Genomic DNA, 24,392 nt, shown 5'->3' on the forward strand with positions numbered 1-24,392 from the left:
ATTGTATATTTAAGAAAAACAATGTAAAAGCCAATGTAATTCTAAATGTTATGTTGTTAAATGTGTTGATGTTAAATAAATACATCAACGTCATTTTTTTTCTACAAGCAAGTAGGAATAGTTTACTTTTTATGTTTTTTTACACAGTATTCATCATTAACTGATATGAAAACTTGTTGTCTCTGTTTTCAGAGCTTTTTGTGGAATCAACTCCGAGATGTCAGCAAAGAAGAGAAGAGACATGGGCTCAACGCACCTGTCTGCACCCTACTAAGAAGACTCCTGGACTTTGAGTTGATGGGCTAGTATTGATGCCCACCCACACCCCACAGCTTCCCCAGTTCAAGACTGGATGGGACCTTTTGTTATTTATTACCATGTTCCCCCTGATGATAGACTGTCTGGACGTCTGGAAGTGAGCTAGATTCTTCAGTGAAACTGTAATTTTGTTTGTATGAAGAAAAAAAAAGATAAAATAAGTTTGTAATATGTGATGTTGCATAGTGTGTTAATAATAAAAAAAAAAAACGTTGTTTTGGTTTTAATTTTGGAAGATGGAAAATTGCAGTATTTTATTATATTTAGAAATAATATATATATACAATATATTTTGAATTACAATATTCAATTGTAATTGTCTCCTGTAAAATTACAGGATATTCCTGGCAACTGAGTTGCAGTAAATATACAGTAAATTAAAACAAATTACAGCATTTTACTGTAATAATGCTACTATAATCACAGTAGCACTGCTGTATAAATACAGTACTATCAGGGTTTCAAACTGCGACTAAAACAGTCGCATTTGCGACCATAAATATTAAAATGCTAGTGAAGTTTTTGCTGAGGTCGCCACTGGCGACTAGGCCTATGTGTTTACATGCTATCTCTTAAAAAATTGCATGTAATGCCTTTTTTCCTGATTGTTTTGCATTCATATCTTTTGTTATGTTCGCGCATTGAGAGAATGTGCATCGAAGTTTTAGTGGGAAAAAGAGTTTTAAACAGTCATCTGCCGCGCAGCAGCGCTGACACACACCTGATAAACGCACGAGAGAGAGAAATGATGGAGACTTGAAGAGAAAGTGTAGAAAAACAGCATCTATTTCATTCATTATTTGAACAAACTACAACAGGTAAAGCTGTTATCTGTGTGGATATTGGCAATATCGTTAACAGTTCTCGTTTATAATCATAAGGCTTCTTCTTAACAAGATCTTAGTCCATGCTGTGTTCTGTTAATGCATGAACTTCATTATTTGAAGTGCACTTGCCGTCCAGTAATCGCAAAAAGCTTTGTGCTTTGTTACTTTTTAATTTACAAAGTATCAGCTTTAAAATTATTCCAAATTCATAACAAAATTCAAACAATAAATACAGTTTTGGTGCTCTTTAAGGGGCCGTTCCATTCCAAAAACGCGTGGAATACGCTAGGCGCGCCGCTTTCTGATTTTTTTCCAAAAGCCTTCGGGCTCTTGCGCTCCTGAGGCGTCTGCCGTTGGTAAGCAACCATGACCTGTTCTCTCCATGAAGACGCTTAAATTTCAGCAAAGGATAAATGGATTTGCAGCACTAAAAATCGCTTGCAGTAGCTCTGTTACTAAATTTATTTAAAAATGGCTATCCATATACAGCTAAGATCAGCTGTTCCTTCATCTTGGCTGAGCTTTCAATGTTGGTACTGGAAAGGATGAAGCTGATTGGTTGGTTCTTGTCACATGACCTGCGGTGCGCTTGCGGGATTCTGAAAAGTTGTGGTTTTTAACTCGATGCGGTGCGGGCGCGCCTGGAAAAAACGAGCGCGTCGCTTCCATTATGAGCACGCACGCATACTGCGTGCCTACATTTGAAATAACGAACTTGAGCGCGCAAAAGACGGGACATGTGAACGTCCCTAATGCGGCAGGCGCGATCGCGAGTAGTGCCTCAGTTCAAGCAGCACGTGAACCTATCATACCTTGCTCTTTACTACTAGAGTACATAATGAACATGAATTAACATCAAAAGGTAGGCTATTTTATAAGAGATTCTACGGTACAACACTTTCAAGCTGCGGAAAACGTGTAAAGCTTGTAAACATTGCAATGTAATATTAACCTCAGTAACCTTTCGGTGTCCATAAGCTCATCAGTCAGCTAGAAAAATAACTATAAAGAGGAGCATTTTGCTATATTTATGAGCTATTGAATTTTAATATTTTTACTTAACCTGTTGTCTACATGATTCAACTCCTCCTATAAAATTTTATTTTACTAATTAAGAAAAACAGACTGAAAGTGTGAAAGACATGCACTCTTAAAATAAAGGAGCTTAAAAGGTTCTTCACAGAACAATTTTGGTTCCACAAAGAACCATTCAGTCAAAGGCTCTTTGAAGAACAATCTCTTTCTGACCTTTTCATAATCTGTTATTGTCTTCAAATGTTAAAGGTTCTTTATGAAACCATTTAGACAGGAAAAAAGGTTCTTCTATGGTATCATGAAGCACCTTTATTATTAAGAGAGTATGACAACATTTACAGGATGCATTGAGGAGGACCCCAAACTATACTCAGGGGCCAAGTGATGCTTATGGTCCATGATATTGGTACAGATTTTGTGTAATAAACAACGCATGACTGTATGTTTCAAGTTGGAAAAGACAAAAGCTTATTCCCAGGTCATCTACAAGATGGATTAAAATGCTGATAAAGTCAAAAAAAGATGAGACATAAACACGTCAGTATGATAAGATAAAAAAGGATAAAAAAGTTAAAATGTAAAATAAATTTTTTTAATTAAAACGCATAAAACATGTTTATTCTGTGGCACCTAAAAAAATCATTTGGCACCTAAGTTTTTTTCTTATAGGAGCCAACGGCTCCTTACTCGATTTTTTTGTTTGGAGCCCTGACTATATTGTATTAAAAAAAAGTATATTACCTGTATATTACTTGCTGTAAATTCACGGCAATTAGTTGCCAGGAATTTCCTGTAAAATTACAATACATTTTTAACAGTGTACAATACCTGAAATTTATTTTTAGACAGAAGAACATGTATGGAGTCAAAATAATGCCGTATATATATATATATATATATATATATATATATATATATATATATATATATATATATATATATATATATATATATATATATATGCAAAAAAATTAAGTTTTGCAAACGGAAATTAAAGCACTGAGGAAAATAATTTAGCTTTTTGCAAACAAAAATAAAGAATTGCAAACATAAATGAAACGGCGTGAAAGCAATGATATTGCAATACATATTTTCCATGGCCATATCTATTCATTTATTTGCAAAGCTGCTTTTATTTTGCGTGTCAATCTAGTTTGAGCTTGCGATGCCGTTTTACCTTTGCGCTTCACTTTTCTGCACATCTCGCTTTGTGGTACTGTTTTGACGTGGGGGTGGAGTCAATGGATGGGGGCGTGTACAACATGCCTCCCTGGATTTGACATCATCGGCCCGAGACACAGCTCAATGATCCAGGTACTGTCATGATGAGCAGAGGCCTGCGAGTGGATCGTTTCTTTTTATTCACTAGCATTAAAACATGCATGTTTTCATTTTATTTACTTTCTTAACAAATGTACAGTCGTGGCCAAAAGTTTTGAGAATTACATAAATATTAGTTTTCAAAAAGTTTGCTGCTAAACTGCTTTTAGATCTTTGTTTCAGTTGTTTCTGTGATGTACTGAAACATATTTACAAGCACTTCATACGTTTCAAAGGCTTTTATCGACAATTACATGACATTTATGCAAAGAGTCAGTATTTGCAGTGTTGGCCCTTCTTTTTCAGGACCTCTGCAATTCGACTGGGTATGCTCTCAATCAACTTCTGGGCCAAATCCTGACTGATAGCAAACCATTCTTTCATAATCACTTCTTGGAGTTTGTCAGAATTAGTGGGTTTTTGTTTGTCCACCCGCCTCTTGAGGATTGACCACAAGTTCTCAATGGGATTAAGATCTGGGGAGTTTCCAGGCCATGGACCCAAAATTTCAACATTCTGGTCCCTGAGCCACTTAGTTATCACTTTTGCCTTATGGCACGGTGCTCCTTCGTGCTGGAAAATGCATTGTTCTTCACCAAACCGTTGTTGGATTGTTGGAAGAAGTTGCTGTTGGAGGGTGTTTTGGTACCATTCTTTATTCATGGCTGTGTTTTTGGGCAGAATTGTGAGTGAGCCCACTCCCTTGGATGAGAAGCAACCCCACACATGAATGGTGTCAGGATGCTTTACTGTTGGCATGACACAGGACTGATGGTAGCGCTCACCTTTTCTTCTCCGGACAAGCCTTTTTCCAGATGCCCCAAACAATCGGAAAGGGGCTTCATCTGAGAATATGACTTTGCCCCAGTCCTCAGCAGTCCATTCACTATACTTTCTGTAGAAGATCAATCTGTCCCTGATGTTTTTTTTGGAGAGAAGTGGCTTCTTTGCTGCCCTTCTTGACACCAGGCCATCTTCCAAAAGTCTTGGCCTCACTGTGCGTGCAGATGCGCTCACACCTGCCTGCTGCCATTCCTGAGCAAGCTCTGCACTGGTGGCACTCCGATCCCGCAGCTGAATCCTCTTTAGGAGACGATCCTGGCGCTTGCTGGACTTTCTTGGACGCTCTGAAGCCTTCTTTAGAATAATTGAACCTCTTTCCTTGAAGTTCTTGATGATCCTATAAATTGTTGATTTAGGTGCAATCTTAGTAGCCACAATATCCTTGCCTGTGAAGCCATTTTTATGAAACGCAATGATGGCTGCACGCGTTTCTTTGCAGGTCACCATGGTTAACAATGGAAGAACAATGATTTCAAGCATCACCCTCCTTTTAACATGTCAAGTCTGCCATTCTAACCCAATCAGCCTGACATAATGATCTCCAGCCTTGTGCTCGTCAACATTCTCACCTGAGATAACAAGACGATTACTGAAATGATCTCAGCAGGTCCTTTAATGACAGCAATGAAATGCAGTGGAAAGGTTTTTTTGGGATTAAGTTAATTTTCATGGCGAAGAAGGACTATGCAATTCATCTGATAACTCTTCATAACATTCTGGAGTATATGCAAATTGCTATTATAAAAACTTAAGCAGCAACTTTTCCAATTTCCAATATTTATGTAATTCTCAAAACTTTTGGCCACGACTGTATATGTGTATTAGCAGTGTTTGCTCAAGTTAAAGAAGTTGTTAACATGAACATCTGCTGTTTATTTCTCTCGATGTGCACACTTTAATAGCATTAAAATGTTTATGGTTTCATTTGGTTAACTGCAAGTGTATTAAGAGTGTTTGTTTAAAATCTCTTAACTTGTGGATGATGCCAGCACACAGAAGCAGAATGTATAAATTAAAGATTAATCTTTATTAAAGTTACAAAAGCTATTCAACCAAGAGCAGTTCATGATTTTCTTAATGAAAATGGTAAAGAGGCGGGAGCTGGTTGTTGAAACCACGCCCACCTAGCTCAAAGTGGTGACAGCAGTGACAATCCACCTGTCACTCAAGTTGCCATGCCCTACATTTTGCAGACCTTTAAGGCTTAATAAAATTTCAATGGATGAGTTGAAAAAAAATTCACCCCCCCTCACAGTTATCATGAAGGGCCAAATTAGCCATATCGACCAAAACCACTTTTTGTACCAGGCTGTAAAAAATAATAATAATAATAATTCTGCTGTAAAAGGCATTTTAACATGGTTAGTCTATGGGACTAACTACCTTTTGGAGCCTCTAGTGGCCAAAGCAGTTTTAATCACTACCGTGTTGGTTTCATGAGAGAGACCGGAAGGTTGTCGCTTGATCTAAACACAATACTTCAGAGAGAGCTTATATTTGTGTGCATTCTGAGGAGTGGGTTTGCGACCTTCGGATGAGCACAAGCACAAATCTTCTCACAGCGTGCACAAGATCATGTCCTCGGGCTCTTAATTGTTAAACTGGCAAAGCTTACATGAGTTTAGTTTAACCCTCTAAGGTAACCAGGTCTAAGGGTATTTTTGGGCCTGAGAAGTTTTTTCCATTGCTTATACACATTTAAATGGCTAAATCTAATATCACTGTATCAGCACAAACTGGGCTATAATAATATGTGAGCAGCATGTATGTACATGATTGTGTTTTTGAGAAAAAAAAAAAAAAAAAAGTTATGCGTGGTTGTTGAAAAACTAAAAATGTTCAATCACTTGAACAAGGCCATAAAACACAAATAACAGATATAAGTTGATTTCCATGAATAGTTCCACCCCTAATACATATGTACCTCCATCCTGCTTTACTTACACACACATACTTCCTTCACATACAGACTCAGGTATTAACTTACGTAAGTATGCATGTGCTCATTTACTTCCTTCCTTACATACTAACATACCTACTTACGTACATCCTTTTTTTCTTCCTTATGTACATATGAGATGGACGGATGTACTTCTTTACGCATTTATTTCTTCCTTACATACGTACACACACATGTACTTCCTTACGTATGTCCCTTTTTACTTCCTTCTTTACATATTTACGCATGTACTACGTTCCTTCCTTGCATACAAATGCATGCACTTCCTTAGTTGCATATATACTGTTCATACGCACACATGCACATCCCTTCATTTCAACTCACATCTTTCCTACCATATATGCGTACTTCCTTCCATATATGTGTACACACATACTCCTAAGTATGCATGTATGCAGATACTTCCTTCCTTACATATGTATGTAGTTCCTTCCTTACGCACACACTTCCTTCTTTATGTACTTACGTATGCATCTACTTCCTTTCCTACATACTTCCTGATATACTGTTTACATACTGTTGACATGAAAATGTCTTATGTTAATGGCTGATGTTGTTTGTTTAAACATTCTAATTTTCAAAGAGCCATTTTTGCAGTTAAGTTTCAATTAAGATTCAGGTTGGACTAACGAGGAAGCTTGGAGTTGTGAGTGTTACAGTATTCCTACACTGTAATATAAGCATAATTTAAAAATGTTCCACCTAAACTACTTCTTTTAGCAGGAACAAAGAAAACAAAAATGGCGCTCAAGGCAATTTCATAGGATCTTTGCGTTATGAATCTCTACCAAGAGATGGCAGTCAATAGTGCTGTAGTTGGATGGGAATTCATTATCATTTTGGAGATCCCAGCTTAATTATAGATTTCATTCATTTTTCATTCTGCCACCACATTTGACTCATAATTTCAGATATCTAATAATGGCAACAGCAGCCAAATTGGTTCAGGGACGTCCTCAGAGCCATTCAGTCAAATGAAAACAGAACTGACATTCTAACATCCAGAGACATGTCAGCATCTACACTGTCCTGACTTCATGGACCTGCCCTGCTTAAATCCCAGAGATATTTCTGAGTAATGAAATGAGAGCTATACACAATGAATAAACTATAGTTATTGCATACTTCATTGCATACATAAAATATCTTCCTGGTAATTAATAATGTACCTTAAATCCTGGAATTATTTACCGAACCTCATGTATATATGTAAATGTGTGTGTGTGTGTGTGTGTGTGTGTATATATATATACATACATACATACATACATATATATATTCAATGCATTTAGGTGTGTGGTCCTGGTCAAGACAATCTCCTGAACTCCAAACTGAATGTCAGAATGGGAAAGAAAGGTGATTTTAAAGCAATTTTGAGCGTGGCATGGTTGTTGTTGCCAGACGAGCCGGTCTGAGTACTTCACAATCTGCTCAGTTACTGGGATTTTCACGCACAACCATTTCTAGGGTTTACAAAGAATGGTGTGAAAAGGGAAAAACATCCAGTATGCGGCAGTCCTGTGGGCGAAAAGTCAGAGGAGAATGGGCCGACTGATTCAAGCTGATAGAAGAGCAACTTTGACTGAAATAACCACTCGTTACAACCGAGGTATGCAGCAAAGCATTTGTGAAGCCACAACACGCACAACCTTGAGGTGGATGGACTGCAACAGCAGAGGACCCCACCGGGTACCACTCATCTCCAAATAGGAAAAAGAGGCTACAATTTGCACGAGCTCACCAAAATTGGACAGTTGAAGACTGGAAAAATGTTGCCTGGTCTGATGAGTCTCAATTTCTGTTGAGACATTCAGATGGTAGAGTCAGAATTTGGCGTAAACAGAATGAGAACATGGATCCATCATGCCTTGTTACCACTGTGCAGGCTGGTGGTGGTGGTGTAATGGTGTGGGGGGGGTTTTCTTGCCACACTTTAGGCCCCTTAGTGCCAATTGGGCATCGTTTAAATACCACGGCCTACCTGAGCATTGTTTCTGACCATGTCCATCCCTTTATGACCACCATGTACCCATCCTCTGATGGCTACTTCCAGCAGGATAATGAAAGCTCGAATCATTTCGAATTGGTTACTTGAACATGACAATGAGTTCACTGTACTAAAATGGCCCCCACAGCCACCAGATCTCAACCCAACAGAGCATCTTTGGGATGCGGTGGAACTGGAGCTTTGTGCCCTGGATGCGCATCCCACAAATCTCCATCAACTCTAAGATGCTATCCTATCAATATGGGCCAACATTTCTAAAGAATGCTTTCAGCACCTTGTTGAATCAATGGCACCTAGAATTAAGGCAGTTCTGAAGGCGAAAGGGGGTCAAACACAGTATTAGTATGGTGTTCCTAATAATCATTTAGGTGAGTGTATATATTTATTTATAAATAAAGGGGTCTTATTATGCAAGGTTGTGTGATACTGGGAAGAAACAAAATGAAAAAAACTTTTATAGTGATTTTCAAGCATTTTCTCGGGATTTGTTGCTGTGTTTATTTGCTGGTACCTTCACTGGTATAAATACGGCACTAAAACTGCCAGTAGGTGCCAGGAATTCCTGTCTTAATGAGTGGTTCATTGAATCATTCATTCAAGACAGCTAAATCATTTAGAAACAAAGCAAGTGAGTGTCTTTATGAAAGGATCAATGAATCATTGGCTCAAATGATTCATTAAAAAACAGATTCCTTCAGGTACGAAACAATGAGTGTTGCCCAGAGAAGCACAAATGTTCTGCCACAGCTTTGTTTGGAATTATTTTAATTGACGACAAACAGAACATGTGTCTAAAATGTAACACACATAATATTGACTGTTGTATAAAATTATAAGCATATTTGCGATCACGCTATTATTTAGGGAGATGTCTTCAATCATGCTCCTGAGGATCAACTGTCCTGCAGAGTTTAGTTCCAACCCCAATTAATCACCAGAAGCAGCTAATCAAGCTCTTTCGGATCACTTGAAACATCACAGGCCAGGTGAGCTGAAGCAGGTTGTAAACTTTACAGGACAGCGGGGCCCCAGGGTTATATTTTTAGACTTGTAATGCATTGCCCAAGCATTCTGATAGCCAAGCAAATGAAGAGTGACACTATGTGAAATTAAGTAACAGAGCCATAAAACAGCATCTTACCCAGATCAGTACTAGGTCCCGCCAGAACCTGCCTGAACTTGTCGAGTCTTGACGCCTCTCTCTGGGTCATGGCAGGGGTCCCGGATGTGTTCTGATCCGCCATGCGGGCCACCAGTGGAATCACAGGCCTGTGCGGGAGTGACTGCTGTCTGTGTAGTGCTGCCTGTTCAACGCCCACTTCTGACAGAAGAGAAAACACCGCTTTAATGAGCATATACAAACTGCTCTCTCTCAGCACTCGGCCCATTAAATGTAATTATGGAGGCAATTCATGACGCATAACATATCAGGACATGAGTTTGCCCAAAGGTCTGAAGAGGCAGTTACCCCAAGATGCTCAGCTAGAGGTAATGAAACACTTCTCTGTCAAACTAAATCCATTACAGAGCTCAGCCAGATGAACCTCATTCAGAGTGCCATAATCATCAGGGGTGATCTTTTGGACACAACACGATTCAGTTCATTTAGATTCTATTGTAATTTCAATTCGGGGTGTCATGATGAGATTTCACTCGATTCTCAATGTGTTTACATTTTCAGCATCCATCCATCTATCTATCTATCAAGTAAGTAAGCTCACTTCAGTCCCTTTGGTTGGATTTCATGAAAGTTTTGCTGAGAAGCATGTGTATGCAGAGTACCTATTGTAATTAATATTGAATATATATTAAATTGTTTCTCGATTACCTTGATTTAAAAAATAATAATAATAATATTGAATGTATTATAATTTTAGAAATGTATATGATTTATTTTAGCCTTCATTAGCACTTATTTTTTTGATATAGCTAGTTATTTTAATTTCAGTTTGTTTTAGCAATTTTATTTTCACCTTTTGTCATTTTTTAATTATATTATATACTTGTATTTAAACCATTAAAATAGTTTTTCTTAAAACTGTTTTCTTATTTTTATGTTGCTTATATTTAAAACATTAAATATAAGTAGGTGTTAAGTTCATAAAATTGTATTTTATTTTCTGTCATTTTATTAATTAATTGTTTATTCTTTATTTTATGTATGCATGTATGTAATGTAAAATTTGAAGTCCTTTAAAACCTAAACAGAAAAACAAAAACCACTTGCTGGTTCGGCTGATATTTTCTCAGCACTGCTGTGTGATGTGTGATGCGTAATATGGAGGATTGTGTTAAAGTGAATGTGTCTATAACACTATAAAATACCTTTTAAGAGATGTCTAAAGATGCCTTAGAAAGGGCTTTCTGTGTATATTCATATAAAATAGGCATTTAAAAATATATATATTAGTAGGTTTAATGGGCACATTCTATGGTATAAATGTTTTCACAATGAAACACAATGCATGGGTGAATTGATTTTCCCACAATGTTTAATCGTGCAGTCCAAACACTGAGTGTCACTGTACAATGTGATTGTATGCTTGTTAGAGGCATTAAATGTGTCTCTCTGTGACTTTGAGAGATCATTCTCACATTGAGCATCATAACATCTTCAACATTTAATGACGTCTGCGTAATCCCTGCAGAAATGAGATAGTCTCAACGCAAGGTGCTGTTAGAGTAGATGTGGAACACATCGACAGGAAGTCCATTATCACAGTCATCCATTGCCACTGAGGCTGGCAAAACAAAAGGCTGCCAGAACTGTCTGTCAGAGCAGGTAAAATACCCAAATACTCACAGGAAAATTTGTTTCACTTTCTTTTTGCTCAGAGGTTTATAAGTATTTTGAAATACTGGAGCAGCTCTATACTAATTGTGTACATTCCAATGCCATTACACAGCTCTCCTGTGTGTTCATGTTATTAGTCGGGTCTCACCTCAAATGTCAAAAAATGTGAAGCCTCAGAGCACAGCCACCTATTAATATTTGCTACGGACCAATGGCAGTTTGAAGTTTTCTAGAAAGTTTGTACTAGTGAGCTGTTTCAAGCTACCCAAACAAACCACAAACAAACTTCAGTATGGTTTTTAGTTTGCAGTGGTTTCATACCCATTCAGTCTCGATTCGAATGCTAATTTGGGCCTTCGGGTCACTGCAGTACTATGAAGAACTGGGATTCTAATATTATTGAAATAAACATGCTTTCATTACATTTGCTATGCTTTCAAAAGTATCATAGTGAAAGTTTGAGTGACAGGTCTGTGAAGAAAGAGAAGAGAAGAAAAAAATAAATAAATAAATAAAAAACCCTTCCTACAGTATATTTGCACACCGCAAAAAAAAAAAAACCTGATTGGTCTAGCATTACAAAAATGGAACATTCATACATTGTGTGAAAATGAGTGTGTACTCCTTTTTTATGAAAATTAACATGTAAATGAAATAAGCAACATTTTGCTAATAACTCTGTTTTTGTTTGTTCTGAATCCGGTTTCTTCTGAAGCCCTTCTGAGCTAACATGAGCCCCTTTCACACTGCACGTTGGACCCGGAAAATTGCCGGAACATTGCCGGGTCGCCTCCTGTGTGAACGCAAACACGTTCCAGGATTGATTCCGGGACTAATCCCGGGTCGGGGACCTAGTAATATTGCTGGGTTCAGTCCCGGAACTAGTGCTGTGTGAACAAAAGCCAGATCTAATGGCGTAAAGGGTGTGTCGTAGTGATGTCGCACGTTAATCGCAAAACTTTTTTACCGGGAGTTTTAAAAAAGCAGCTCAACATTCGCGACGGAAAAATGTGTGTGCAAACTGTAACGAAGAAGAGATCAGTTAGTTCCTCAATTTCTGCGCTGAAGCTGAGATCGTTCGCTAGCTTCAGTGAAAGTTAACGTGCCTAGCGTTTACGACTCGTACATTACATGTCATGCCCTGATGTCATTGGTCTTTACGGGACCTTTACGGGTTGTGTGTGAACGCATGCACATATTCCGGGTAATTACTGGCAGTGTGAAAGTGAGAAATCTAGCTACCCGGGAACAATTGGCAGAACACATTACCCGTGTATTTTCAGGAATCACAGTGTGAAAGGGGCTATGCTTAGTTTCAAGAATTTATGATGCTTAGGGGGCTAACAGCAAATGACAAATTATTAGCCATTTCAACTGAAAGATGAAGGCTGTGATACTGTTGTCCACTTGCTCAGGAAAACAAATGGTTAATGGTTCGAGAGCCGGACTAGTTACCAGAAGGTCGCCGGTTCGAGTCTCGGTGCTGGCAGGAGTTGTAGGTGGGCGAGAGTAAATGAACAGTGCTCTCTTCCACCCTCAATACCCATGACTGAAGTGCCCTTGAGCAAGGCACTGAGTTGCTTCCCGGATGCTGGATCTATAGCTGGCCACTGCTCCGGGTGTGTGTTCACTTCTCACTGCTGTGTGTGTGCACTTGGATGGGTTAAATGCAGAGCACCAATTCCGAGTAAGGGCTACAGTACTTGGTAAATGCACGACTTTCACTTTCACTTAAAATTTGTTTATCAGTTTCCACCACACTGAATGAAAATAAATGGATAAATACAGTTCATTTGTATAACTATGGTGTACTGACAGTACATTGTATTAGTGTAAATTATTAAATGTTTATTCAACATGTATATACCCAAATGAAAACATCTGTCAAGTTTCCTGACATGATTAAATATAATGATGTCCATTCAGTTCATCTAAAGTTTTAGTAATCTTGTATTACACTTCAGTAAATTGTATTATGTTTTAATTATTTAGACTTATTTATTTTTATTAAGCTTTTAGTTACAGCCTTTTTTTTTTTAGCTTTAGTGATTTTAATACTACAACTTTTTTTTCAACTACTTTTTCCACCTAATATATTTATATTTTATTTAATATTTTTTTCTTTCTTTCTAAACACAACATGTATTAACACAACAAAGATTAATTTCAGATTTTTTTAAGCTACACAAGCAGTCAAACAATAAACTAGACTAAACATATATTAGAAATGCAGTCATACTGTTGTTTGACTGACCTTTAGGGGAGCCGACGGGAGCTTCACTGTGTGACTTCACCATTCTGTTGTCACTTAGTGGAAGAGTCTCTGAACTGAATGAAAGATCTGTTGTCATCTCGGCCCCTTCCTCTCTCTCGTCCTCTTCATCTGGCTCTTCCTCTTCCTCATGTGCTTCCTCTCTGTCTTTTTCCTCAGGCTCAGTCATCTTGTCCATCTGCTGCTGCCTTCTTTCCTGTAGCTTGCTGTGGTTTTCAATCACCTTATTGGCTGTCTCCATGACGACCTCAATGTTGAGATTTTGGGCTGCCATAGCGAGAAGCTCATCATCATCGTCTCCCACATCCCAGGCATCACTGGTGATGCTCTCAAACTCTTGGAAGGTGGTGGCTTTCTTTGGTTTTCCTGGCATAGTGGTAGACAGAGGCTTGTTTCCTGCTTTCATCAGACTGCAACAGAAAATTTAGACTTTTGTTTGTATATGAATCAAACTCGCACAGAAAAATAATATCCCTAGATGTGGTCAAATCATAAAGGACAGGGACATTTTTCTGGCTTCTCTGACTGTCATTGTTAGTCACCAAGTCACTGTTCACGTACAAAAAGGTTTTATTCTTTTTTTTCTCAGTGAAAAAAACTACATATTTTCAAGTTTATGGAACTCAAGCTTTTTCAAAAAAAAAAAAAAAAAATCTATTTTCTTGAAACTACATAAAAACCCATGTCAGACCAACATAATTGCCTCAAATATTGTCCCAACGAGTCAAAAAGGTTGTCTAAACAAATTTCATATTTCTGAAATGTTAAGACTTTGTGATTTCCCAGTATGCACTGCAGCATACAAAATAAACTACATAATTTATTAATTTGATTTTTTTTTGCTGTTTGATGGCTTGTTTTATCATTATTGTTAGCTATCTGTAGTGTTGTGATGTAAAGAGCTCATCATTTTACATTCATTGATTGTCACCGTTCTTGAGGTTAGTTGGTCAAGTGTTGAGGCCTAAAGTGTGTTCAGCAATATAGAACTATTACAATGCCGAATCAATGGCTAGAAATGATTCAGCCCATTCCCTGCTTTTAGTATCTGAACAATTAATGAAACGGGATCACTTAGAAAGACCTGTGAGTCAGCTGTCCCAATACTTCACATATGGGTTGAAATTCTAAAAATGCTGTCCTTTTTACTGGGTAAAACATGAACGTGTTGAAACAGCTAATAACAAAAAATGTTGCACCACAGATCAGATTTCATTTATCCAGTGAGTAGAGGGAGGTGAGACAGACAAGACCATGGCGGATGATTTATTTTCAAAAAGAAATGCAAAAGCACCTGTTTGGCAATATTTTGGATTTTGAAAAGCCTGTTGACTTTTGCAATTTATCTAAGGTGATTTTGGAAGGTTTTTTTTAAACATTAATTTCTTATTTAATTGGTTCCACATGGTTTACTGATTTTTAATTTATTTAAACTTTGTGTAATTTTTTTTTTTATTTGACATCAAGATGTGCACAGTGCCTCCAAGCTTTCTTACTCGTTTTGCTAATAAACGTTCTACATTTCTTATTTATTTGGTTATATATTATACGTTTACTTAGCCTATTTCCAGTTTTGTATACCTATTTAAACTTAATGTAAGTTATTTGTCATTTTATATAAGGCATAGCTTGCCTTATAGCATGGTGTATTTTTATTTGTTTTGTTAATTAAAGTTCCATGTTTTATAAATAGGCTAAAGTGCGTTTGATGTTGTATTTTGTTGTTGCATTCAAGCAATTACCGCCAAATTGCAGCTAATTCGACGGCACTTTAAAGCTATTTAAAAGTGAAGGAAAGCGAGGAAATTAGGGAAAATTCTAACGAACTAAATATGAACAATTGCTTTACTTTGAATTGTCGCTATTGAAAGTGAAAGTAAAATGCAAGCTATTTAAAAGCGAAGGAAATCAAGAAAAAGGGAACGTTTTATTATTTAAAAAGTACAACTAATAGAGTAAGTTACTAAAGACACAACAAGGTGTTTTTATCATATAAATTCTTTTTTCTTTTTTTTGATTAAATTCATTCTTAAAATAAAGAGGAAGCATTGCCTGTATTTTTAACTTACATTAAACGGGTTCATTTTAAATTTGAAAGGAAATTAGATACAATGCTTAATGCATTCTACTCAATTTGATGTTGTGTTCTCATTATAGCCAGCTAACATAAAAATCAGATTCCCTCTAACAGGAAGCCTCTTAAGCATCTCATTCCAAAAACTACAAAGGCGGCTGCTTTTGGTCTAGTTCAGGCATGCTGTTTCATGTGGCACTTCAACGGGCAGGGTTTGCTGATTCATTGTAGTAACATCTGTGGCTGTCACAAAGAAAACAGCAACAAGTGTGAACTGATAAGTATGATCACTACATTTTCATTTTATGATTATGCAAATTCAACATCAAAGACAACCCTATTCATATTATACAATCGCGTTTATGTTTTTTTTTTATTGAGAATGATTAATCTATGCATATTATAGAAAAGAAGAACAAATGTATCTTTAAATAAACTGAAATGACTTTCATTTTTTTCATGATCTTTCAATCAAACCTCCACAAAAAAAGCCATGTCATTCTCTACTTTTTTTGTTAAACGTGCATGTAAACCCATTTTACTTTCTTAATTTCATACATTTTAAAGTGAAACAGAAAATGCAACAGAATCAACTTTATATATAAACAATGCTGTTGTTGGATTTTCTTTATCACAACGAAATTAAGGAAGTAAAATGTGTTGCAAACAAAACCGACTTGAAAGCAAAAGCACACACACACAAAAACAGATCTTCTTCTATCTTTGAACGTGTTCCTTTCAGCAAAACTAACCATGATGAAATCCATTGTACACACTGTAAAAACTATTGCAAAATAATTAAAATTACAGTTTCTATTTTGGAGAATGCAGTGCCTGCAAAACAACAGAATACAGTTCAAAACAAACCATCGAGACATTCAAACATTAAAAATAAAATTTAAATAAATAAATACAAATGTTGTCCACCAAAATACATAACTGCACTTACTTGGCATGTAGCAAAGGGTCAAATGGGGGATGTTGGGCTCCATAAACATGCTGGATACTGTGAATAAGAAAAAGTGTTAAGATGGATATGTATAAAATTGTATAAAGGATCTTTATCGTCAACACCCCATCATTATTTCAATGAAGTGAAAACTGGTTTGACAAGCAAGAAGTAGTGAAGCAAAACTACAAAATCCAACAAGGCTTCACTTTAAAGAGTTTTTAAATATTTAATTTGTTAACACGTTATATAAACCACTTTAATTAGGCTATTAAGATTTATAAAGTGAATTGTGTTGCCATCACTACTTAAAACCATAGTACTACTATTATGGTATTTTCATTTTTAAAAAAAAATGTAAGTACCAGGTAAAAAGCATGATATGTGAATACAATAACCATCCAGTATCATGGCATATCACAAAATACTACCACTAACGTAGTGTTAGCATCATTGTACCAATCTGTACTTGTCTGTAAGAGCTGTCAAAGATGGGCCGAGTAGCAGCTAACAGGCTAACACATGACTTTATGAACTAATCTATTAGCACAAAGCTTTGAACAATATAACATATATTATCACCACATACACATTAATCAAACGGGAGATGTCACTGTTAAAAGAATATAATCGTGGTGATATAAACTTAATACATCACTCCATACATGGAGCTGTACAGCTAGCACTCATTACATTAAAATACAGTTAAAAACAGCCTAAATAATATTAGATTTCAGTGACACGTGTTTTTCTGAATATTAGGAGCTCCTCCGGTGAGATCTGGCGTTTAAAGTCATTGTTGAATTAATTGCATTTATAAATAAAACCATAAATACACACACACATAGAGCTAACACATAAACATTAGCATGAACACGTCACTCACTTTCCAGGAACCTTGGCTGTGTTTTTCTTCCAGAACTGTTTTTTGTTGCCGTCACCTGACATATTTTGGCTTCGGAGTACTCGCTCATTAATTAATTTGCTGAAATAAGCTGAAAAGTTGTGCAAAATGTGCTCGAAGAGTTTATTTACACCCCAATTTCTCTTCGCAAACTCAGAGAGCCGCCATGTTGGTACCGCCCACCGCTCATTAGCGCAGCTGTGATTGGTTACGGGGTCTCATGAGTGACTGCCGAACGGCCAATCGAAAGTGGAAATTTCTACTCGCCTTCTTTAGTGCCCTCACAGGCCTGTTTGATATTGCCTGTAAAGGAATGTTTAATTTCTAAATATAAAATTTTATATTAATAAAATAACAAAAACTACTAACAAAATATGAGAATGACATGGCTTTTTTGTGGAGGATTGATTGAAATATCATGATAAAAAATGAAAAATTAAAGTCATTTCAGAGGATGAACAAGTCATTTCAGTTTATTTAAATATAACATTGTTCTTCTTTTCTATAATATGCATAGATTAATCATTCTCAATAATAAAAAAGAAACATGAACGCGATTTTATAATATTAAGGATATAACTAAATTAAACAATAGCTACATGTAACAAAACAACAAATCACGTGAATGATAAAAGGTTTTCAATAACAAAAGTAGTATATATTTTCAAAATACTGTTGAAATGGCTTTAAACTTTTCAGTGTTTTTTCCTAAAAATCAAGCGTACACAAAACCGGTTACACGTCAAAAATAAATAAATAATCCCACAATTCTTTTCATGTAATGACGTTAGTTGAAATAAAGCCATACGCATTTATCACTTGATTTCCATAAAATGAATATGAAAGTGAAAACCTCCTAAACCACTACTTTGGAGAACTGAGAAGAAAAACTTCAGCTTTGCTTCTTCGTGTCAATTAATTTACTGAAGTAATACTGCTTGCTCTTAAAGGAGTCGACCGTTGTGCTATAGCTAATAAGAAGAACATTATATTATATTATATTATATTATATTATATTATATTATATTATATTATATTATATTATATTATATTATATTATATTATATTATATTATATTATATTATATTGTATTCAAGATGTACAGTATAAAAGTTCAATACGCTAAATATCTGACAGAACAAAACTGCTCTGTACCCTACTATTTTAATTTGAATTTATATTAATTTACATATGGCATGCAATATACGTCCGAGTGGCATATGTCATATATAATATAACTTTGTAAATAAATCGGTGCTGACCCCCTAATTAAATATCAGTACAACAATAAATAAAAACAAACAAACAAAGTATGCCAATCATTCACATCGCACCTCCTACTATAGGATTATGTGTGACGCATTTCTCTCAGGCTCCTCCCATCTTATCAGGAACGAAAGAAAACCGCTATGTAGCAAAACTGCTTTAGGAGAAAACGAGCAACATAGCAGCGACTCTAGTATTTTTTACAATAATTCGAAGCGGCGCGGCGGTATAGTATAAACCTGTTTTGAAGATGAAAGTGAGATAACAAGTGTGTGTTTGTTGTTAAGAGCAGAAATGGAGAAGCAGTCGCGTCTGTTGTGCTCTGAGCTGTGTGTTCAGCGTAGACTGTTTGAGGTCACATTAAACCGCACGGTTCTTGCGTGGAAAGACATAGAGATCACCAAAAAACACACCGGACGCGCCATATATGGAGCTGTCAAAGCGGGTGAGTTACATATCTAATACAATAATAATAACAACTCTATAGCATGTACAACACCGGTGCGCTGCTGCTGCTGTTGTTTGTTCTAGTGCGTGTCACAAAACTGACTGAGCTGAATACCTACCGTAGTTTTAGACATCATATGTACAGTTCGTACAGAGAATCGCAGAACGCAGCATTTTTGACCACCTAACTATGATGACCCCAAAAGTCACTAATGACGTCTTTGATGGCCAAAACGCGTCTTAACGCCCCCCGAAAAAAAACTTCTCAGTATGTATCTATAGTGAGTAAAAATGCTGCTGAATTGGAATGTTTCAGTGATGCCCCAAAACACTGTTGATGTGTATAATTATATAGTATGCCTGAAAACTCTCCTGGCTCAAAATGCATAAAATAATGCTTAGAAGTGCTGTGTTGAATGGTGCACATGATCTATTCAGAAATGAAGGTCTATGATGTTCAAAACACCACTAAAGCATGGTTATAATGCTATAAACTCTGCTGGCTCAGAATCCATCTCCAGCGCCCCAAAATTGTGTTCTTGTTGTAAGCACACATTTATGATTTCCAGAAATGCTGCTGACTCCTGACTGAGTTCTGTGCAGACTTGAATGGTGCCTTACACGGAATATGTCTATGAGGCCTAACCTTTACTAGGCAGGTAGTTCACTAGGTTGAATGAAAGCCATGACAATAAGGTAAATATACCATTTCTTGTCTAGATTGTTGATGAAAGATGAGTTTCTTTACAGAAGACTTTTTCTGCTCCTAAAACAGCAGTTAATTTGTGTATACAGAGTGTGTGAAGTGTTCTCAGACTGTGCTGGAAGGTCAGAGAAGTTACTCATAATCTAGAGGAATTGGATTGTCTTCCACCTTTCTGCAGCACACACACACACACACACACACTGTGCAGTCCTGTCCTCTCTTCTCATTGCTCCTGGTCTTTGGTTGGGATTTGTTAATGAATCTGTAGATGTCTGTCATACATTAACTTCTGGGTTTGGGTTGTTATTTGTGTGACATGACCTTGTTTTCTGAAAATCACTCACATTTATAATGAAACATGTATGTTCACAAGAAACTCCGGGATCTTTTCAGAAGAAAAGAGTGACCACAAATGATGGTCAGGTCATTGTGTGTAGGCGGACTCCAACTTTCCAGACAGTGGGTTTGAATGCAGCTTTAATCTGTAAATGTTAGACAGTTAACGTTTCAAACCATGTTATAAACAAAGGAAAGACGTGCTGCAGTTCTCTTTCAGCTCTTATAGAGAGAAAAGTTCAATACAATTTGAGTTCTCATTGTTCTTCAATGTGTTTGGCTGATGATATAAAAGTTTAGGATCCTTGTCAATGTCAAAGTCACCTTTATTTATATAGCGCTTTAAACAAAATACATTGCGTCAAAGCAACTGAACAACATTCATTAGGAAAACAGTGTCAATAATGCAAAAATGATAGTTAAAGGCAGTTCATCATTGGATTCAGTTATGTCATCTCTGTTCAGTTAAATAGTGTCTGTGCATTTCTTATAAATCTTGAGCCTAAGTTTGGTTAACTTGCTACAACCATCTCCAAAACGAACAATGCCTATTATCACAGCTAAAACAATAAGTTTCCGATATACTTAAATTAAATATTGCTAATAGAAGAATAAAGGTTACACAAAAATCACAACCTTGCATTTAAAATAAATGGCAGATGAACCTACCTGGTGTTTTGTTTGATCATCCAAGTAATAATAGTTTTATGTAAAAGAGCAGCTAAAAATCTTAAAGGGGTCATATGATGCAATTTTAAAACCTTGTTTGAAGTGAGTTTGGCTAAAAGAAAATTTTGGTTTTGTCTATACTATAGGTAACTTATACTATACTGACTGGGTTAAATAGAATTGCATTACTAAAAAGAGACTAAAATACAATTTTCATTGACTAAAACTAGACTAAATGTCATCAGTTTTCGTCGACTACAACTAAACGAAAATAGTCATGGATAGTTCTGACTAAAATAAGACTAAAATGCTCAGACTTTTAGTTGACTGAAACTCGACTAGAAAAGAGTATGAACATGACTAAAACTAATAAAAACTAAAATGACAGCTTTACACAAAGACTAGAGTAAAATGAAAACAGGCTGCCAAAAACAAAACTACAAGCCATAGAGGTTTGTGTAACGACGTGAGTGTGATTAGGAAAAAAACTGGTTGCGTTTTAATTTACTGGACCTGTTAAAACTCTGTGCTAAAGAACTACATAGCTCCACATAAATATTTAATCCCAAACTAATCAAGGTTTTGGTTCACCGGAGCCAGATCTTTGCCCATGCCGTGGATGCATGACACAGCTGAGGAGAAGTTTAGAACTGGGTGACCTCTGACACTAAGATCCATTACACAAAGCCGGCTTTTATTTAAAGGTCTTGATGGATATTTTCCTCAGGGCCATGACACACGTGAAAGTAAGTTTCCACCCTGCTCAAGGTAATTCAAGACACCCTGTCATTGCTCAATTACAAGAGCTCAAGAAAATTCTTATCCTAAATATTTTATTGTCATCAGTACCCAAATAGTTTTTTTTTGTTTCTCATTATATTTCTCAGTGTTTGCAGTGCTGTTTACACTTTCTAAAGGTTCATAAACTGATAGTTTGTCAGTAAACTCTTAATTTGCACATGATATTTTTTTTACAGGTTGTCTTTTACGATAGATCTTTTCCAAATAAGCACCTCCATTAGTCTCTCGTTTCTCTTTTCATACCTCATTTCCAAAATTCAAAAACATCTAGATTGTCTAATTACAAATAACATTCCACTAACTCTTGTCTTTGTTCATGTACAATTGATGCCGAACTGTTTTACTGATATGGAGACATTAAGACCATGGTATTTTTCTCTTTTGTGAATCGTGTTTTTGCCAGCGTGACTTCTGTCAGTGCTGGCCGTCTAGTGTGTGATGTACTTTGTCCATCTGCAATGTAATCTAATCGCTTTCACCACTAGTTAGTTTTCTCAAAATGCCAGTAACTGAAGTAGTGGGGTCACAAAAGACATTATTTGTAGAGGACCCTTTCATACTAAACAAATGTTTGGTTTTGCTGGAAAGGTCACGTTTTTCTGGATGAATGGTGCGTTATGCTGCTCAAACACGGTGCTTCAGAACTTTGCCAGAAGAGAGAATAAACGCCTGGTCCCAAACTCATATCTCTATGGCAATAGATGCCCAAAAGGATATGACTCATATGAGTAATGTCCTGCAACATGATCCGCATCAGGATCCATAGGTAATGTACAGTACATAGACTGGGATTGTTCTTTCAAACAGCTGACATAAATGTGAGGTTTCCTTTAGTCTAGTGCAGCCCTCAAGCTTTAATTTGTTGTTCAAGTGATGTCATAAATGTGGTAGGCCTAAATACAACTGCAATCTCAAATGTGCCTTATTGCCATATTAATACTAAGCATGCCTGGGAGGTATGACTTACATATTGTTTAAAGGGGAAATCCCTTCTCTTTTTTTTTTAGTTTTTTTGTTTTTGTCACATGAAGGAAGTTCTGGGAAATGGTAGAAATATGTCTGTCAGTATTTGTACTATTTATACTGTGGTTTTAATTTAATAATCTTTCTCTATGCAAATTGTTTATCCGAAACAAACATACTTATTTATTTATTTTTTAAACCTTTGCCATTAAAAAAGCTTTACGTGCTGACATGGAATAAAACAGCCAAATAAATACAGCATGGTTGTCTGTGTGATTTTTAATATCTGACATCAAACAAAAAAGTATAATCCTCTGCATTTGTTGATTTTAATGGAAACTATTTTTTCTTAATACACCAATAGTGTAAACATGGTTTAAGTGTAATTTGCAAGATGCAGATGTAAAAAAAAAAGGTTTGAAAATGCAACATATGGACTGGGATTGTTGTTATAAACCGTAGCTATACTTGCATAATATGTTCTTGCAACATAAATTGTATATTTTGGTTTTTCTAATAAATAGAAAATAAAAATAATTTAAATAAAATGCTAGTATTCACTGAATTTTTTAAAAAGGCCGCTATTTATGTCAGAAGACCCGTAACTAAATATTTAGGTAATAATAATAGGTCATGTAAAATAATTAAATAAAAATAAAAAATAAATATATAAACAAAGAATACATGCTGTGCTACCATAGAGTGTAGAACAAAATATAAATTTCCCCCCGTTTTTTTTTCTTTTTTGGAACTGGAATCTTTTAATTGATCAGAGTCAGAGATGAGTGTCCATAATAAAGATGTCCTTAATAAAGATGTAAGGTGATGATTACAACTTGCGATCAGAATGATTACAATGCATGTTAGTATGCGTAGAATATACAGCCTCAGATTGTTGCAACATTGAGCCATATTTGGGAAGGACATATTTATTTGGCAGAGAGAGAGAAAAAATTATGGTCAAGGACCCCTGGAATGTCAACTATTGTTGAGTGGTATTTCCTGTATCAATTATGTTTGCTGCCTCTTTTTAATGTTGTTACTTAACAAATAAATGAGAGTGTAATGAATTAAACCTTAATAATCATCGGGAAGAAGGAGGCGGGAACCGGCGGACAATCAAATAACATTTTAATAATACAAAATAAACACAAAACAGCGCACCAGCCCCTCACGGACGACTGGTGCGCGCAAATAAAAACCAAAACACAACTAAAAGCCCAGGCCTGGTCCTCTCTCGTCCTTCACTGTCGTCGCTCCAGTTTTATATCCTTCCATCTCCTCTGTGGGACTCAAGACCGGTGGTGGGTCGCAGGTGTCGCGGATTTCCCAATCACCCCACCGGTCTCACTCGTGTTCCCACATCCCTCGGCCCCGCCCCACTCGTCACATACCCCCATCGCCCCTCGCAGGCCGGGGGGTACCCTCGAGACTGCGCTCTACCCCCCCCCCCCCCCCCTCCCTTCGGGGGTAGGACAGGCGAGGCGAGAGAAACGGAGATGGAAGGAGGAGCGACAGAGACGAGAGAGGGGAGAGAGAAAAAAATAAATAAAAAATTCCGGTTCCCAGACGCACTGCTGCTCGGCCCTCCACCGGCTGGGTGATCTCCTCCGCGGTGCCTGGCGGTGGCACTGGACGGCGGACGGCACGACACGGGCGGCGACGGCTCCTCCGGTTTTGGGTAGCCGGCAGGAGTCCCCCGTTCCCTGCTCCTCCGGATTCCTTCACGGAGGCAGCAGGCTCCGGCCCCCTGTCGAACGGCGCCGACTCCTCCGCTCCCTCACGGACGGCAGCCGCCCCTCCCTATCGTGGGCGGCCAGTAGCGAGCTCGCCCGTCCCCGGCAACTCGCTCCAGTCCACCGCCTCGAGCGTCCATGGCGGCACACTCCTCGCCTGCTCG

The 24,392-nt window shown here is 37.0% G+C and overlaps 2 protein-coding genes across 3 annotated transcripts in view; one reads left to right on the top strand and one right to left on the bottom strand.

The window, feature by feature from the left end:
• Positions 1–17,522, bottom strand: part of LOC132099091 (TBC1 domain family member 22A-like) — a 166,780-nt gene extending 149,258 nt beyond the window's left edge. The window contains exons 1-4 of one of the 2 annotated variants that reach the window (XM_059505537.1): positions 17,287–17,522; positions 16,401–16,457; positions 13,360–13,787; positions 9,453–9,632 (exon numbers count right to left, since the gene is read on the bottom strand). In XM_059505537.1, the coding sequence (XP_059361520.1) occupies positions 9,453–9,632; positions 13,360–13,787; positions 16,401–16,457; positions 17,287–17,348 (727 nt within the window). In that variant the 5' untranslated portion in view covers positions 17,349–17,522. The remainder of the gene's footprint in view (positions 1–9,452; positions 9,633–13,359; positions 13,788–16,400; positions 16,458–17,286) is intronic. The other variant, XM_059505536.1, reaches the window with a different exon arrangement.
• Positions 17,523–18,688: 1,166 nt separating this feature from the next.
• LOC132099093 (ceramide kinase-like) overlaps positions 18,689–24,392 on the top strand; it is a 52,591-nt gene continuing 46,887 nt past the window's right edge. The window contains exon 1 of the mRNA XM_059505538.1: positions 18,689–19,015. Within this exon, the coding sequence (XP_059361521.1) occupies positions 18,865–19,015 (151 nt within the window). The 5' untranslated portion in view covers positions 18,689–18,864. The remainder of the gene's footprint in view (positions 19,016–24,392) is intronic.

Source organism: Carassius carassius, chromosome 22 (genome assembly GCF_963082965.1).
Source record: "Carassius carassius chromosome 22, fCarCar2.1, whole genome shotgun sequence".
Classification (NCBI taxonomy): domain Eukaryota; kingdom Metazoa; phylum Chordata; class Actinopteri; order Cypriniformes; family Cyprinidae; genus Carassius; species Carassius carassius.